The following is a 16,952-nucleotide window of genomic DNA, read 5'->3' on the forward strand; positions in this document are numbered from 1 at the left end:
TTTTACATGTTTCTATACTTTTCTATTTGTTTTCCTATTTTTATGTAGTTGATCTGTAGTCTTAGCTGTTTTACTGTTGTATTGACCAGAGGATGTCCTGGTGGATTAGTGGTTGTAACCTCACTGCAATTAACCCCCAGGGTGCCAAAGTAAATGACATGAGGAGATTATACCTGACTGTCAATTCCTGAGAAAAGGATACCATCAAGTTTTATTGCACACAACTGTTCTCTTGTTGCCATCTGTTAAACAAGTTCTTCTAAGTTCAACCAAATACCAGAGGCATGTCAAAGTATAAGAATGGGGTGAAAACATCTGATCAAGGAGCACAACTCCGAACTGCTTACTGCTATAGATATTAAACACTTTGTGCATGCTACTTGCTTTCCAGAGTGGTTTGTTTGGCTCTCTATAGGCAGGCCGGGAAACTTTTCAACAACAGTTCCTTTTAGTGGTTTTAGTTCAGTATTTGAGTTTATTTTTTATCAACTGATCTCACAAGTTTTATTGTTTCTGTTTTACATTTGAGCAAATCTTTTATTTTCCCTTGCGCTCATGTCATTGCCATTTATAGTTGTTATCATGCCTTTTTTTCTCGCTTTGTTGTTCCGTCCTCTTTAATTTGTGCAGCTCTTTGTTCAGCTGCAGTTGTTTTTAAATGTACGATAAAGAAACTTGACTTCTGTTGACATTTCAAGCAACGTGCAGCTGAATCAGGCTGAGGGCAGTAAACTTCAGAGGGGACAAAAAGAGGGCACTGGTTAATATGCAAAAAAAAAAAATCTCTTTTGTACAATACTTCTTATCAGTACTGTTTGCTACTTTTGATATTTTATTATTATGTATATAATTGTTCAACTGCTTGCTATATAGTTTGTTCTTTATAGTCCTATTTCGCAAATTTTCACTTTTTCACTGTGTTATAGTCACGGTACACTTTATTTTCTGCACACTGCCATTTGCTGCAGATATTCTTTCTTGTGCAATACTTTTCATTACTACTGTTTGCTATTTTATTATTATGTATGTAATTTATTATTATTATTTTTAATTTTATTATTGAATTTTATTTTTGTTAGTTAGTTAGTTTATTTCAGTCAAAAATACACTTCAAAGCATCAAAAGAAAAAAGAACCAAAAAAAACAAAACAATTTTGACTGAAAAAGGCTCAGGCAGAAGCAAAACTTATTAATGCCCGCCTACTATGCATCTTAAGCTACACAATTCATGGTATCAAGTGGAAAGAATATATATATATATATTATATTTATACACACACATACATACTCATGCACATACATATCTCTTTTCCCCTTTTTTCAATTACAGCCATAACTCCTAAATATAAATCCACATAATGATTTTTTGAACATAACAAAAGAAGTACATTGCTTGAGTTTGAGATCAGCACTATTCCACAGCTGAACCCCTTTAAAAGAAATACATCTTCTTTTAACCTCTTTTTTAGCTTTTGGTAACACAGATTTGCTTCCATCTCTCAACTCATATTTACTCTCAGACACTCTGAAAAACTCACGCACACTGTCTGGTAGTGTTTTATTTTTTACTTTAAACATTATTTGCATTGTTCTATAATAAACCAAGTCTCTAAACTTCAAAACATGAGAATTTTAAAAATAGCGGATTTGTATGGTTTTTATTTTTATTTATTTTTTTATCATGTATAGTTTGTTCTTTATAGTCTTAATTCACATTTTTCCACTTATTTCACTGTGTGTAATGCTGCTGCTGCACTGCAATTTCCCAGCTTGGGATAAATAAAGTCTATCTATCTATCTATCTATCTATCTATCTATCTATCTATCGCATGAAAACAAATACTGTCTGTCTTGTATGATATCAGTTTGACCCCTTCTGTACCTTCAAGCTGAGAAGTCAACCCTTTTTCTTTTTTGCATTCACTTCACAAACACGTCAATGAATTGACACAGATGTTGTTTTCATGCATTTTTAATTTTAATTTTATTCACTTTATTAATCCCAAACTGGGAAATTAGTCTCTGCATTTCATCCATCACTGATTTACTGAAACACACACATGCACATGCAACATGCAGTGAACACACAGGAGCAGTGGGCTGCCGCATCAGGTGCCCGGGGAGCATATTGGGGGGTTAAGTGCCTTGCTCAAGGGCACATCAGCCGCTTCTCCAACCTCTAGGCCACGGCTGCCCCCATTATATACATGCATATAATGAAGGTGTTGTCCACCTTTTACAACTTTAAATATAAAAGTCACATCACAAGGCAAACTTGAAATTCAAATGATTTTTAAATGAGCCACAAAAATACTTATTCTTAAGTATTTGGACATAAGAGATGTGACTGAATGCAGCGTCTGCACACTGGTGATAGACTTCCGCAGGAAAGCACCACAGACTACACCAGTGTGCATCCAGGGATTTGACATTGAGATCGTGGAGGAGTACAAATACCTGGGTGTACACCTCAACAATAAACTGGACTGGTCCACGAACACTGATGCCCTGTATAGAAAGGGCCAAAGTCGTCTCCATCTCCTGAGAAGACTGAGGTCTTTTGGAGTATGTAGGACATTACTGAGGACTTTCTATGACTCTGTGGTTGCATCTGCAGTCTTTTACACAGTGGTCTGCTGGGGCTGTGGAAGCTCTGAGAGGGACAGAAAGAGACTCAATAAACTGGTCAGGAGAGCTGGTTCTGTCCTGGACTGCCCTCTGGACACCACTGAGGATGTAGGTGAGAGGAGGACGTTAACCAAGCTGACATCCATCATGGACAACCCCTCCCACCCCCTGCATGAGACGGGGGGGCTAAGCAGCTCCTTTAGTAACAGACTGTTGCGTCCAGTGTGTAAGAAGGAACGCTACCACAGGTCCTTCATTTCATCAGCTGTCAGATTATTCAACTCAGCATCACTTAGCATAAGACTGTGCTGATGTTGTTTGACAAACTGAGTTTATATCCATACAGTTTGTGCAATATTACAGATTTTCTTTTACATTCTGTGCAATATTACATGTCATTACATTGCTTACATTGTTCTTTTTCCACAGCTATTGGGGCAGTACATACTTTTTACATATTTTTTACATATATTTTTTTTTACATATTTTGTTTTTCTTTTATATCGTCAAATTTCATTTTGCTTGTATAATATGTACATATATATAGTCTACTTTTTATTTTGTATTTTGTTTTTTCGAGTGTTCTCTACCTCTGCTGCTATTTTTCTTCCCACTCCAACACATGCTGCTGTAATGCCCAGAATCTCTGGCTGGGGATAAATAAAGTTTTATCTTATCTTATCTTATCTTATCTTATCTTATTTTATCTTATCTTATCTTATCTTATCTTATCTTATCTTATCTTAACTTATCTTATCTTATCTTATCTTATCTTATCTAACTGCTCTCCTGTTGGAGAAAGTCCACAAGATGATGCTAAAACAACACATATACTCAAGGTTTTATAGGCTATTAAATTCATCAGTGTGTACTGCACACTGTTATTTAGTATAATTTGTCATGACATCTGAGTTTCCTTTCGATATAATGATAAACACAATTAGACCACAACATTTTTCTGGGACTTATTCCATAATTCTGCAGTTTCACATTTCAGGTAGAAAAGTATTATTGTACTTCAAATACATGTTAGGCCAGTTAACATTACTTTTAGAGACTGTAAATTTGACAAACTTTAAATATTATATTTTTGTCAGAAATTTGTACTACAGGACAAACACTCAAACAGCTCTGTGTGCTCCCTCTGCTGGTCATGTTTGTAACTACATCTAGTAACCGTAGCAGGCACTAGGACCCAGAGGACATCTGCGCCGCGGGCTGTCTGTGGCTGCCAAACATGGCGGACCAAAACAAGACAGACACCGAAGCGAAGTTCTTCAGTGAAATATTAAGGTACGTTGTCGTTTTTATTGGCAGTTTTCAGTAAAGCTATCGACAGAGAAATAATAACTGTTACATCATTTACGGTTCAGTGGCAGTTTGTCAGATATTTTCTGTTGTCTGAGCTCTTAAATGGTTCCTGTTCACATGGTGGGAGGGTTCATTTAACTGTTAGTTAGCTAGCAAAGTTTTGAGGTAGTGCTAACACTGCCGGCATGAACATGGGGAAACATCAGTTAGCATTTTTAAAAACGCATCAGCTAGCTATACTGTAGTTTATGAGTCATTGTCGTTATTCGTATTCTACATTTTGTCACACTTTGAAAAGCAGATGCGGATCAAGAAGGAGATTCGTGTCTCAGCTGGATTTATTCGTGCTTTTGTCTTCAGTAGACTTCGATAGTGTCATGCTGTCTTTGCACTGACTACCTGTGTGTCAAAGAATTTATTTTAAAATACTGTTTTTGTTTTATAATCAATGATCATACTGATCTGAGCCTTAATCATGAACGTCCAGACCTCTCCGGTGGTCTGATCCAGGTCCAGCTGTCAGTCCTAGTAAATCGAGTCTTTGTTGTCTTTCTTTATATTCCAGTCCATCTGAGCTGTTTGCAGCCCGGTCCAGGAGCCACAAGATCCCCGTCAGAGGACAGAAGGATTTCTTTCCCAATGACTCAGACGAGCAAAGACAGCGGCTTGAGCAGACTCTGAATGAGCACTGGAGCCTCATCTCAGAGGAGAGAGCGGAGAAGCTGTGAGTAGACGTAGCATCCATCCATCCATCCATGCATCCATGCATCCATGCATCCACACATCCACAGTCGTAATTACTGATGCACGATCCATTCATCTTCAAATCACTCCTCATCCATGATGCATTCAAAGATGTTCTGCAAGCAGATGTAGATGTTGTGGAAATGACAACGTGACTGGTTCTACTATAAAAAGTTTGCTGTTTGGCAAATGACTCTGAAAGCTTAGATTTCTAAATGTCCCTGAATGCATCAACAATGAAGAGTTGTCAAAGCGGTCACTGCAGCTCCGTTATAACATAACAAAACTGCAACTTTGACAACTACAAAAAGTTAGAATAATAATAATACATAAAAGGAAAATAGCTGGTGAAGGGTAGGAAATCTTTAGTGCTCCTTTAATCAATATGTTTTTAGTTATAATGAGTGCAATGATTGGATGGAGTGTGAAAGAGGTTTACCACAGAGCTGTTTTTTCACCTCACCAGCTCATAGAAGTGGATTTATGGCACATTTAGGTTCAGCCTCGGTACTCTCATCCACCACGCTCCCAGCAGCAGCAGGCAAGTGTTTTCAGCAAACAGGCTCTGAACCAAACAGGCGAAGTTAATGACTAACTGTTGAAGAAAGTTGACCATCTGTTGGGTGAAGAGCCAGGAGGTGGTGCAGAGCAGAGCAGAGCTAAAAGGAGTGTGAATACTGCTCCATGTGTGCAGAACGTGTTAAAAAGCAGCTGCTTGCAAACACTTTTGCCATGAAACACATTATGAGGTGGTAATGTGTCAGAGCTGAGTGCCTGTTGGTCTGCTGTGGAGAAAAATCTCTCAGTTTTTTCGTATTACACTGTCTGCTGTGTCAGTAATGTAAAGAATGTGTGTTGATGATGCATTTATTTCACTGTAGAGGAAACCTGGTGAAGGCCACATGGATTCCAAGTGAGCAGAGAGTGGAGCTTCAGTCTCCAGCTGTGAGTACTGCACCACTGTGTGAAACATCAGCACGCAGACCGTGTGATGAGCTCGTCTTGTTGTAAACTGTCAGTCAGAGTTGAACGTTGTTGTTTCACAGGGAAAGTTTTGGCAGACGATGGGCTTCTCTGCCAACGGCAAGCAGCACCTCCTCCCTGAAGAGGCTCTTTACCTGATGGAGTGTGTGAGTGGCAGATAAAACCTGTTTACCGGGGTGTGGTTTACCCGTCAGAGCGCAACAAGCTTTGTGTTATTCAATGATGCTGCGACACATGATCTGTGACAGGTATCTGCATTGTGCTGTGTGAACAGGGGAACCTGCAGGTGTTTTACCGCGACCTGCCGCTGTCCATCCAGGACGGATATGAGAAGTTTCTGTCCTCGAGCACAGTAAGCCTCCAGCAGTATCAGGTACGAGTAGACACCCAGACACGCTGAAGGACTGCACGGCTGAACTGGTCTAATGACTCTTTTTCGTCACAAAGGTGTTTGGGCATTTGAAGAGGCTTGGCTATGTGGTGCACAGATTCGATCCCAGGTAACAGAATCTTAATGTACCGTTCAGATGGGATTATAAATATGAGCCATAGATAATAGAATAGCAGTGCAGCTGTAGGGACAACAGCGTTGGTCCATTCACGTGGACGACATGTATTCAAGCCATCAGTTCATTATCAGTGCCCACATTTAAAGCCCCTCTCAGACATGCACTTCATTACATACAACCCCACAAGTCCAAAACAGTCTGGACTCTGTGAAACATCAGTAAAAACAGAATCAATCATCAGTAATCAAACTGTGTTTCCTGACAGCAGTTTCCTGAAGTGTCCCTGAGTCCAGGTATTAATCTCTTCATCCAATCACGTGTTGACAAAGTGCTGACCCTCGCTCCATCCTCGCTGTGAACCACTGAGCCTTTCAATCATGATGCTCTCACCTGTTACCAACCAGCCTGTTTACCTGTGGAATGATCCAAACAGGTGTTTTTGGAGCGTTCCACATCTTTCCCAGTCTTTAGTTGCTCCTGTCCCAACGTGTTTGAAACGTGTTGCTGCATCAGATTCAGAATCAGCAGATATTTACACCCTGGACTCTACAAACTCTCACTGATGTGAACCCCTCCCCTCAGGAAAACAACACACAGTCACTTTATTCACCACCAGTTGTTAAGCTAATTCTTTTTGCACTACCGTTTACATTTGCACTATTACATTCTCAATGTTTCATTGTTTAGATTGTACAGTTTTTACTTAGTTTGTACAGTTTTTATTTATCTCTTTTTTAATATATGTCCTGTCACAAAAGGTTGAAGAGTAACGCAATTTAGATTCTCTGTTTGTCCTGTACATGCTGCAGAATTGACAATAAAGCTGACTTTGACTTTGACTTTACAAAAATCACTGAAGCTGATGAGCTCAAACATTAAATATATTGACTTTGTGCTGTTTTCAGGTGAGTTTCTGTCAGACAGGATCAGCAGGTGATCACATCCTGTTTTCTGATGTTTTACACAGAGTCCCAGATGTTTTGGAGTCAGAGTTGTAGTTTGGACAAACAGATCCTGTCCACATAGATCTTTAATGAATCGGCATCTTGGATGATTTTGCTGTCAAAGTCCAGGATTTGACATCATCATGATATGCGTGTTGTGATTGGCTTCTTACAGCTCAGAGCCTTCGTCCTATGAGAGGCAGCTGAACCTGCCTCAGTCGCATGACAGAGCGGGGAGACCAGTGAAGAGGAAGCGCAGCGTCAGCCCCACAGCAGCATCCAGGTGACCAGAGACCCTGTACAAAACCACTCCCAGTGTGCTATACAGTCACTCCACACTGACCACCGTTTCTTTAGATTCAGTCAATACATTTGGAGGAAAGATTAAAAAAAAATGAGGACAAGATGCTCTATTTGTCCTTAACATGAGTCAGTCTTCAAACGTGCTGGATCCTGAACTCCCATAAAACGACTTGATGTCATCTTTTGATAAATTCCCCCCTCCTGGCCGCTTCTTTCAAAGCCAAACTTCCCCTTTAATTATTTAACCTATAAAGTGTTAAGTTAATGTCTTCAGATAACTTGTTCTGTCTGATGAATGTGATTGGTTATCACAGCTGTTGGTTTTTCTGTTGAGCAGCTTATTGATTAATTGACTGAACTATTTAGAAATGAAAGTAGAACCCAAGAACATTCACATTTTTAGTTTTCTTGTAGCTCCGTTGGTGATCTGTGTAGTTCTTAAATAACTGAGGGTAGTTTTTTGTATTTGAGTCTCACACTGTGTTCGTTCTCGCTGTAGTTGTTCTGGAGTAAAAGAAGCATCCACAGCGGACAGAATGGAGGAGGATAAAAGCGGCCGTGAAGGTGAGGGTGATAAAAAACCTCCTGAGTCACACCTGACGTCGTCTCAGGGGACCTCAGGGACCCGGACCACCGCTGCGGCTTCAGCAGATGAAGGCGGGGGCAGGACGTGGTGGATGACCGATGTTCTCCAGGACCGAGCAGATCACCAGCCTGCCTCTGGTTGCTCACGCTGGCACTTCAGCTCCATCCCCTTCCCCGACCTGGGCTCCGGGGAGAGCCCCCCCAGCTGCCTGCACCCTCCAGACCCCTCCCTGCTCCCCGGGTCTCTGGCTGTGGGAGTCTGTGACGTTGCCCCCTGGAGGCAGAGGATAAACCTGCGGAAGGTGAAGATGTCCCCAAAGGAGCAGATGAGGGAAGAGGAGCAGCGCAGGCGGCGGTGGGACATCAACAGAGACAGAGAGGTTTGTAGCAGCTGAAGAATATTTCACTCAGGTTTGGTTTTCTGGGGAATCATTGTGTTTATTTATGTATCACGGGGGTCACATCCTGTGTTCCTTTGAAGGTTCGGCGGTGCAGAAACTGGGCGGAGTATCGGGAGCTCCTGGCGAGGCGGCAGGGGAGGAGCAAAGGCCGACCAGCACACTTGTGGAACGGGGAAGTCACACCTTTGCACGACCCAAGACAACCAATCCCCACCGGTGAGATCACACGCGCCTCGTCTACACAGTAAATTCTGGATTCCAGTCTGCACCCATGAGCTGTCTGACTCAAGTCAGTGATGTTTGTTTTTTTATTCCAGGGGAGCTGCTGGATAAAATCAGTGTGATTAAATCTACAAATTTGCTGGAGGGAGCGTCCAGGTATCACTCCTTTCCATTTCCTATTGCACTGAACTTTGGTAAAAAAAGTGAAAATGATTTGCTTTTATCTGATGCCAGTTAAATCAGGAGCGACTTGCTGCTTCAGGTGAGATAGTGGAATACAGTTTGGCGACATTTCCAAAAATGAGAGCAGCACAGATGCATGATGGGATTTAATGACGTGTCAACAGAGCAATGGGAGACAAGGAGAGATCACACTTCATTTAACAGGATATCTTATCTCACAAAAAGGCCTCAGAAGGTCAAATGTCTTGAATACTTTTTCTCTAACGTGCACGTGAGGCTGCAGCGTGCTGTGCATGCAGGAGGGGACAAACACTGTGAAGCTCGTCCACTCATAACGGGCACGTGTCAATTTTAGCACACACAGAAAGTCAACTGATGACTTACCTGCTGCATGTGAACAAGAATCTAACAGTCTAACCGTGTCGTCCTGCCTGGCATCAGAAAGCGACGCCACGCTGCTGCTATCGCGCTCCACGATCTGTGTGAGACAAAGCAGCGAGATGCTGCAGCTCCGGTGATCGCCTCGGCCTCGCTGCGCTCTCGTACAGCGATGCTGGTGTACCGTGATGGAGAGTCTGTCGCTCAGCGGAAGACGTTGTGCTTTGTCTGTTCAGGATAAAAGCTTCAGACGAGTGGAGGATTTGTTTCAATGTTTACCAGCCGGACACGGTGGCCGACTTCAAGAAGCGTGACCCGGGGAAACCTTACTCCCGCATGTGTGTGTGCAGGTAAGCAATCACACAAACTGCCCGTGGGTGTGTTTATTCAAGGTGGGCTAATGGATGACAGCAGGCGTCTGAATGCATATAACAGCGGTTGAAGATGAATGGCCGTTTTCCCAAGAGCTGCAACTAACTAATTGATCTATTGATCATTTTGTGGTCAGTATTTGGTCGTTAGAATGTCAGAAAGTGCAGAGAAACGCTCGTCACAGCTCTCCAGAACCCAACGTGACGATCAAAAGCAGCAAATTCTCACGTTTGACAAGCTGCAACCTGGAGACAATTATCCATTGATCTGCTAATTGATTAATTTGCTAGCAGAATGTGCAGATCGTGAGTACTGAGCTGGCAGCGTGATTCGTTTCCCTCGCCGGTGTGTTTCAGCTTCGACGGCCCTGTGCCCGACCTGCGAGCCCTCAAGCTGCTGGCCTTCCAGAGCGGAGACGTCCCGGTGGTCTTTGCTGTGGTGGACCACGGGGACATCTCCTTCTACACCTTCAAAGACTTCCACCTGCCCAGGGATGTGTACCCCTAAGGACCCCCGCTGCTCTGTAACATCACTGTACCAACACGTATCCTGGACTTTGAAATGGCTCTGCATCTGTCGGGTCGGCTGGACTTCCAGGGATAAACAAATAAAACCAGTCCTTGATGTTACAGATGAGAAGAAAATGAGTCTGGCCTGTTATTTACAATGGGGGGGTGGTTTTAGTGCCACAGCTGGAAACCTTTAAATTCTACACACAGCAGCTTTAATGCACCAGTGACAAACAGTGTGTTTGTGTTTGCTTTTAGAGGTGAAGATGTTTATCCCTGTTCATGTTAGGGACCAATAAGAGCGACTTATAACTATGACACTGTTACTTTATTCTGAGTGGGAAATATGTCTACAAACATATGTGCTCACGTAAAGCCGAAAAGATGCTAACAGAAGCATCAGCTGCTCCATCTTAACACTGTTTTAAGATGATTTCAGTCTTTCACTGATGTTTAAAGATTCACTCAAAGACTCAACACTCACCACATCAGCTGAGTTTCAAAGCATCAGCAGCGAGGAGGAAAATGTTTTGGGATTTGTGTGCAACTTTACTTCTATAATAAAGCTAAAATATCTATTTTTTTTTTAAAGAATTGTTCCAGTTGACATTTTCTTGACGGATTCCCAGAGGATCAGGTTCAAAAGTGGTTTAAAACAACTCGTCTTCCTGCTTTCTAAATGCAGCGAGTCACTGCGCTGTGATTAAATGGACGCTTTGCACGTCAGCTTATCAATCTTAAAGGATGACTTTAGTTTTTTACAACCTGGACCTTATTTGTAGCATTAAATACGACCATTTACTCACCCAGACAACTCTGGTGGCATTTGGAGTCGTTTTGAAGAAATTAGCCCCAGAGGAGCGGCGCGTATATCCGTATAATGCGAGTACTCGGGGCATCCATGCGCAGCCTCTATATAACGCATAATCTGCAGAAACTCGTTCATATTCCAATATTTAGTTATGATATGCTGGTGCTATTCCCCTCTGAGCCTGTGGTGGCATGTTATCAACATCTAGTCTCTAGGCAACTACCTCTGACGTGGATGATGTCATTACCGAACGCCGCGCGCTGCGAGCAGCCGGCCACAACACGGCTGACTCTGCGGCGGTCGGCTACAAATACGCAATAACGAACCATAGCTGTGCCAAACTACAGCTAAACTAGCCGACCGCCGGCTCAGAGGGGAATAGCACCAGCATATCATAACAAAATATTGGAATATGAACGAGTTTCTGCAGATTATGCGTTTATAGAGGCTGCGCATGGATGCCCCGAGTAGAGGTCCAGGTTGTAAAAATCGAAAGTTATCCTTTAAGGTCTGCTTAGGACCTTTTTCTGGGGCTTTCATCATCATCCTCATCAGCTGCTCTTCTGATGCAGAGCGAGTTAGTAAGAGGACTATGAGTTAAGATTAACTTGTGAAAATGCTAATGAGCTCAAGTGAATCTATAATAGCTGCATCTTGCAGTTAATTCAGCAGTCGGTAAAAGAATCTCACATTTGGCTCCATTAGCAGGTTGCTCTGGAGCTTCCTGTCTGATCACACAGGTGAGGTTCACCTGACCCGTTGTCAGCTTCTTGTGATTATGTGGCGTCTTGTCTGAGGTCACGATCAGGACGCTGCTCGTCCTCCTGCAGACACACGAGCCTGCTGGGATCTTCCACACTGAACGCAGCTGAGATGTTTCTGTTCTCTCGTCTTTATGTGCAGCGTTTTTCTAATTAGAACGGCTGGAATCACCTGCAGTCACATGCCTGTTGGGTCTGATGTCACACTCCTGTTGGCTTGTTGCTTCAGCTGCAGGTCAACAATAAGGATGTGAGGGTGATGTCTCTGAACAACAGCACAGACGCAGAGCGAAGCTTATATTTGAACAGTGCACTTAATTAAACCTATTGTACTGATCCTGCACTTAGCTGCCGTATTGTTCTGCTGCTCTTCTAACAGAGCTGTGCAGTTTAAAAGGCTTTGCTCAGATTGAGATGAAGGCAGTCATGTCAGCTCTGAGGGTCCTGGCCTTCCTCGCTTTCGCTGGTGAGCTCTTTCAGTAAACTGGTTTTGATTAAAACATTAAACTTAGATCTTAAAGTCTCAGAATGAGGCTGCTGCTGGTTTGGGTTCACATCCTGTGTTTTCCTCGTCTCCTCAGCAGGTGTTTCCGGCGGTCAGACCTCAGACTGCTCTTACCTGACTCTCCTGAAACACTTGAACCTGACAGCGACGAATGATGTTCTCGCGATCATGCGACCCGTGAGAAACTGGACGACGTCCACCGTCGTTCTGGTGGACATGGTGTTGTTTGGTATCTTGGAGGTGGTAAGTGTTTTTGTGGTTCATCACTCTCATGTTTGTGTGTTTTTGAAGGGTCAGTTCACCCAAAACATGGAAAATCGATTTTTACACTTAATCCAGTGGTGAAAATGAACTACGAACATTTACTCAACCTGTGTATTTTCAGTGTTTTATTCAGTGTTTTACTACTTACATTTCAGAGGGAAATATTGTACCTTTTATTCTAGCAAACATACACTCAGTTGCCACTTTATTAGGTACACCTAGCTAAAGTCAATGCAATCAAGTGTAGTCAACAGTCCTGCAATGAACTGTATTGTGTTTTGTTTTTGTGTTCTATTATTTTGTCCACCCCATTTATATCAGTAATGCTAAGCTAAATAACAGAAACATTTTTCTGTATTGTACAATTCAGCTCAACAACAACACAGACTCAACATAAAATTAAAACCTTCATGACGGAGGTTTTATTCTTTATAATTGTTGCAGGGCTGTTGCATTACTCTTAGCTAGTTGTGCCTAATAAAGTGGTAACTGAGTGTATGATCAACCTATAGAATATAATGTAGTGGTCCTGCGGAGCCACACAGGCAGCCGATCACATCTTCTCAGCAAACCTTTGCTGGGATTTTCATGCTCACCAAACCCTGTGCTTTAATTAGATCCATTCAGTTATAACTTGTCCTGCAACAAAGCTGACAGGAGAGTGAGAGAGATGTGTGTGGATGCTACAGAAATATATGTGTTCTTATATTTTGTGCATGAGATGAAAAGTTTCTTTATGGACTTTTGCTTCGCACTGCATCTGCATTGATGTGACAACATGTGTTTTAGTGATTTGGGTGAATCGACCCTTTGGAGTAAACGTTCTGTCTTGTCTGCAGGATGAGAAGTCTCAAACTCTCACGAGTCACGTCTGGTTTCAGATGGTAAGAACTGATCGTGTTTGGTTTCTGTCAGTCCTCCGTGCTCATCCGCCTGTGTCATTATGTTTTTTAAATGCAGCTTTTTCTCTTCCCAGAGTTGGACAAATGAATTCCTAACTTGGAAACCATCAGACTTTTGTGGGATAAACAGGCTGACTGTTCCGAGATCGAGGCTGTGGATCCCGGACGTGACCATCCAAGAGGAGTGTGTATTATTAGTATTATCATATTACACCTGCAGTTTGTGGGTTAGTCTCATTTAAAGGGATGTTTCATAAAGGAGGTGCAGGAAAGCAGGCCTGTCTTGACTGAGCTTTGTAAACTGAACTACAGGAGCTGCTGTGATCTATTCAGATCTCTACATGTGTAAAACCTCTGTGGTTTGACCAGTTTTGATGAAGTGAGTCCATTAATTCATGTGATTTTATTACCGTGTATTTCCTCTCGTCCTCCTTCAGTGCCTCTGATACTGGGAGTATCCTGAAAGGTCCACTGGCCACCGTGATTCCCAGCGGTTGGATGTTTGTCGGCGCACGTCAGCGGCTGACCGTCACCTGTCAGCTGCAGCTCTTTCTGTTCCCCTTTGATGTTCAACGCTGCAACATCACATTTAGATCCATGAGCAGTGAAGGTAAATTACACCAGGTGAACTTCAGGCTCGCCTCCTTTTCTGACGCCCAGAAGAGCTTCAGAACACGTTTGATGCCGTGATTTAATTCTTTTTTTTATTATCTCTACAGTGGAAACTATAAACGTCCTGCCGCTCAATAATGACACCACCCTGACTAAAGTCTCTGAGCAGATCATGGTGACACAGGGAGAGTGGCAACTTGAAAACATCGAGATTATCAATCATGACATCCCCAAAACCGGTTCAGGTCAGAGCACACTCATATACACGGTAAGAACATACTTGTATTGGATTTATTAGTTGCCTCTTCTCACAGTGTGTTCGTCTCTAATTAATCTGACTGCTCTTCTTAGGTCACAATCAGCAGGAGGCCAATGCTGTATGTGATCATTTTAATCGTGCCCCTGTTCTATTTGCTGGTCCTGGATCTGGCCTCTTTCTTCATCAGCGATGGCAGTGGCGAAAAGCTGAGCTTCAAAGTGACCGTGCTCCTGTCCATCTCCGTCTTACTGCTGATCCTTCAGGACATGCTGCCGTCCACCGAGGAGAAGCTGCCGATGATGGGTGAGCTGCCACTCAGACCTCAGACCAGAGACTGAACTGTGACTCAGTGCTCAGCGGTGACGTCTCTGCGCCTTTATTCTAGCCACCTACTGCATCACGATCTTCGCCCTGGTGGGGATCAGCCTTCTGGAGGCCATGCTGGTGAGCTTCCTAAACGACCTCGGCGGTGACTGTGGTCAGAAGGCTCAAAGATCCGTCGATGTGGAGATTCAGCTGGAAGCCGACTGTCACAAAGGTGAGTTTTCTGCAAACTAAGTACTGTAAAAAACATATTATTGTCAGTCTGAAAGCAACAGCTGGAAACATGAGTACAGTGGAAGTGCATGTGTTGACCAAATTTAGACCACACATCCCACATCTCTTCATGGCTTCATGCTTTCTCTGAGGATCTGAATGTTGTGTTCCTCTGGGGATCTGGCTGCTGAATGGGGACGATGCAAACACAACAGCAATGATAGCTGAACATCAAAGACTGCACCAGTTCTCCCACAGTAACATTCCTCTTGATTATTATGGTTTGATCCTCAGAGCTGGGCATCATTAGTAAGTTTTAACCCTGTTGGCAGTAAGTAAAGTGGAGAGCTGCACATTCAGATGGTAATTCTCTGTAGGTTCATCACCAGCGAGACTCCTTCCACAGTCATTTCATACATTGGTGTTGGTGATGCACACTTTCATGCACATATAGACCCTGAACGCGTCCCTGTCCCACACAGAGCCAGCTGCAGCTGAAGAGGAAGCCCAGGTGGAAGCAGAGAAAAGTGACCGTCCTCTGGAGGGGCGCAGTGGCCACGAGCTGCTGAAACTGATCCTGGAGGAAGTGAAGGCAGCTCGGCAGGAAGCTGAAGCACAGGAAAAAGGCAAGAGGAAGGCGGAATACTACAGAAGAGTGGCCAAAACCATCGACTCTGTGTTCTTTGTCCTCTATTTTTTAACTGTGGTCATTGTCCTGATGTTCATGGGTAGAGTGTGGGTGACAAACTATCCTGAATGATGTGAGTATAATCTGCAACAAAACATCACCTGGAGAGAAGCTTTGATGAACACATGCAGTGAAGAAAAAAACACCTGTCTTTTTAACCTCTGATTATTTCTGTCCTCTACATTTTCTGTCCTTCTATCCTGATTCTTCTTCTATTGAAGATCTCACTGATCTTTTCAGACATGCATATATAATCTGCATACAAAGCACAGAATGTTATTATTACAGTTTTTTTTATATTTTTATGATGTATAGTTTGTTCCTTATATTTTTATTTTCACTTATTTCACTGTGTGTAATGCTGCTGCTGCACTGCAATTTCCCAGCTTGGGATAAATAAAGTCTATCTATCTATCTATCTATCTATCTATCTATCTATCTATCTATCTATCTATCTATCTATCTATCTATCTATCTATCTATCTATTATGTTATGAAGTGGTTAAACTATATGATTTCAAGATCAAAATAAAGTTGATTTGAACCAGAGTTCCTCTGATATTTTACATACAGCTGTACAGACAGTATCAAACATGTTAGTTTGTTATACTGTATTTATACTGTATATAAGGACAGGACAAAAATCACTAAGGAGAGGAGGGGGCAAGTCCTCCCAGCGTGATGTGGAGGCTGAAAGGCTCATTCACCACAATATATTCACCCCAGCCAGGCTTCCAAATAACACTCTAATTTATATGAGATAGATATGACGGTGTTTTAACTTGATGCACCTGATAAGAGACTGTGGTGGTCATTGAACCATTGAGTCACGCGCCCGTGCGTGCCGGAGGCGTTTGTGCCAGTCAACCGTTCCAAAGAGCGCACGGTGAGATGTCCAAACACACGTTAATTAACTTCGGCCAATTAAAGCTCAGGTAGAGTCGAGAGAGAGAGAGAGAGAGAGAGAGAGAGAGCTGAGTGCAGCATTAGCTCTCACTCCATTAGCCGCTCAGCTCTTGTGCTCTGCTGATTTGGCTTTGACGCACAGCGACACGGACAGTTAGACCAGGTGATACTGTCACCTGTGCCCGCCACAAAGCACTTGCATGATGCCAGATTTATTTGATGAACCACTTCCGGTCACTCAGTCACTTTGTGAACCTCTGAGCCTGAATCCTGCATCCTGCTCTGTTCTGGATGACATCACAGTTGTGCGTGTCAGGCAGCTCAGTTTTTCCCACTTTTTGTCAGCTTTTACAAAACTCTGTCCATCATTAAAGCTGCAAAAACACATTTTATAATATAACCGATCTGATAATAGTGCGTGTGATATTGCTCAGAGTGAAAGCAAGCAGACAGGTGTGCATGTCATATGACATGTGTCATATGACTGGACATGCTGGCTAAGGGGTTGGTTTGTTGCTAACTTCAGTAGCTCGGATGGGCGGGTACAAACTAATCATGGACAACATAATTGAAATATTAGCTGATTTAAGCAAAGTGTGATCGTATAATATTTAGTGGCACTGAGCTTATTGTA

General features: G+C 42.8%; 2 protein-coding genes across 2 annotated transcripts; both read left to right on the top strand.

Annotated features, from left to right (window-relative positions):
- Positions 1-3,851: 3,851 nt before the first annotated feature.
- On the top strand, positions 3,852-10,613 carry tsen54 (TSEN54 tRNA splicing endonuclease subunit). Its single transcript, XM_041957411.1, has 12 exons — positions 3,852-3,921; positions 4,505-4,663; positions 5,565-5,628; positions 5,730-5,813; positions 5,942-6,040; positions 6,115-6,167; positions 7,296-7,403; positions 7,923-8,388; positions 8,490-8,625; positions 8,727-8,787; positions 9,429-9,542; positions 9,921-10,613. Exons 1-12 carry the CDS (start codon positions 3,866-3,868, stop codon positions 10,069-10,071), a joined length of 1,551 nt encoding a protein of 516 aa, XP_041813345.1. The 5' UTR covers positions 3,852-3,865; the 3' UTR covers positions 10,072-10,613.
- Positions 10,614-12,071: 1,458 nt separating this feature from the next.
- Positions 12,072-15,807, top strand: LOC121621380 (5-hydroxytryptamine receptor 3A-like). The gene is made up of 9 exons (XM_041957820.1): positions 12,072-12,111; positions 12,227-12,393; positions 13,254-13,298; positions 13,391-13,500; positions 13,754-13,926; positions 14,036-14,196; positions 14,280-14,490; positions 14,573-14,725; positions 15,207-15,807. Exons 1-9 carry the CDS (start codon positions 12,072-12,074, stop codon positions 15,482-15,484), a joined length of 1,338 nt encoding a protein of 445 aa, XP_041813754.1. The 3' UTR covers positions 15,485-15,807.
- Positions 15,808-16,952: the final 1,145 nt, after the last annotated feature.

Source organism: Chelmon rostratus, chromosome 17 (assembly GCF_017976325.1).
Source record: "Chelmon rostratus isolate fCheRos1 chromosome 17, fCheRos1.pri, whole genome shotgun sequence".
NCBI lineage: Eukaryota > Metazoa > Chordata > Actinopteri > Chaetodontiformes > Chaetodontidae > Chelmon > Chelmon rostratus.

Excerpts from the sequence above, each read along its gene's own strand:
- tsen54 (XM_041957411.1), top strand. The coding sequence starts at position 3,866 with ATGGCGGACCAAAACAAGACAGACACCGAAGCGAAGTTCTTCAGTGAA. Across the intron at positions 5,629-5,729 it reads TGGAGCTTCAGTCTCCAGCT|GGAAAGTTTTGGCAGACGAT; the intron begins GTGAGTACTGCA and ends GTTGTTTCACAG. Across the intron at positions 8,626-8,726 it reads AAGACAACCAATCCCCACCG|GGGAGCTGCTGGATAAAATC; the intron begins GTGAGATCACAC and ends TTTTTATTCCAG.
- LOC121621380 (XM_041957820.1), top strand. The coding sequence starts at position 12,072 with ATGTCAGCTCTGAGGGTCCTGGCCTTCCTCGCTTTCGCTG. Across the intron at positions 12,394-13,253 it reads TGTTTGGTATCTTGGAGGTG|GATGAGAAGTCTCAAACTCT; the intron begins GTAAGTGTTTTT and ends TCTTGTCTGCAG. Across the intron at positions 13,299-13,390 it reads GTCACGTCTGGTTTCAGATG|AGTTGGACAAATGAATTCCT; the intron begins GTAAGAACTGAT and ends TTCTCTTCCCAG.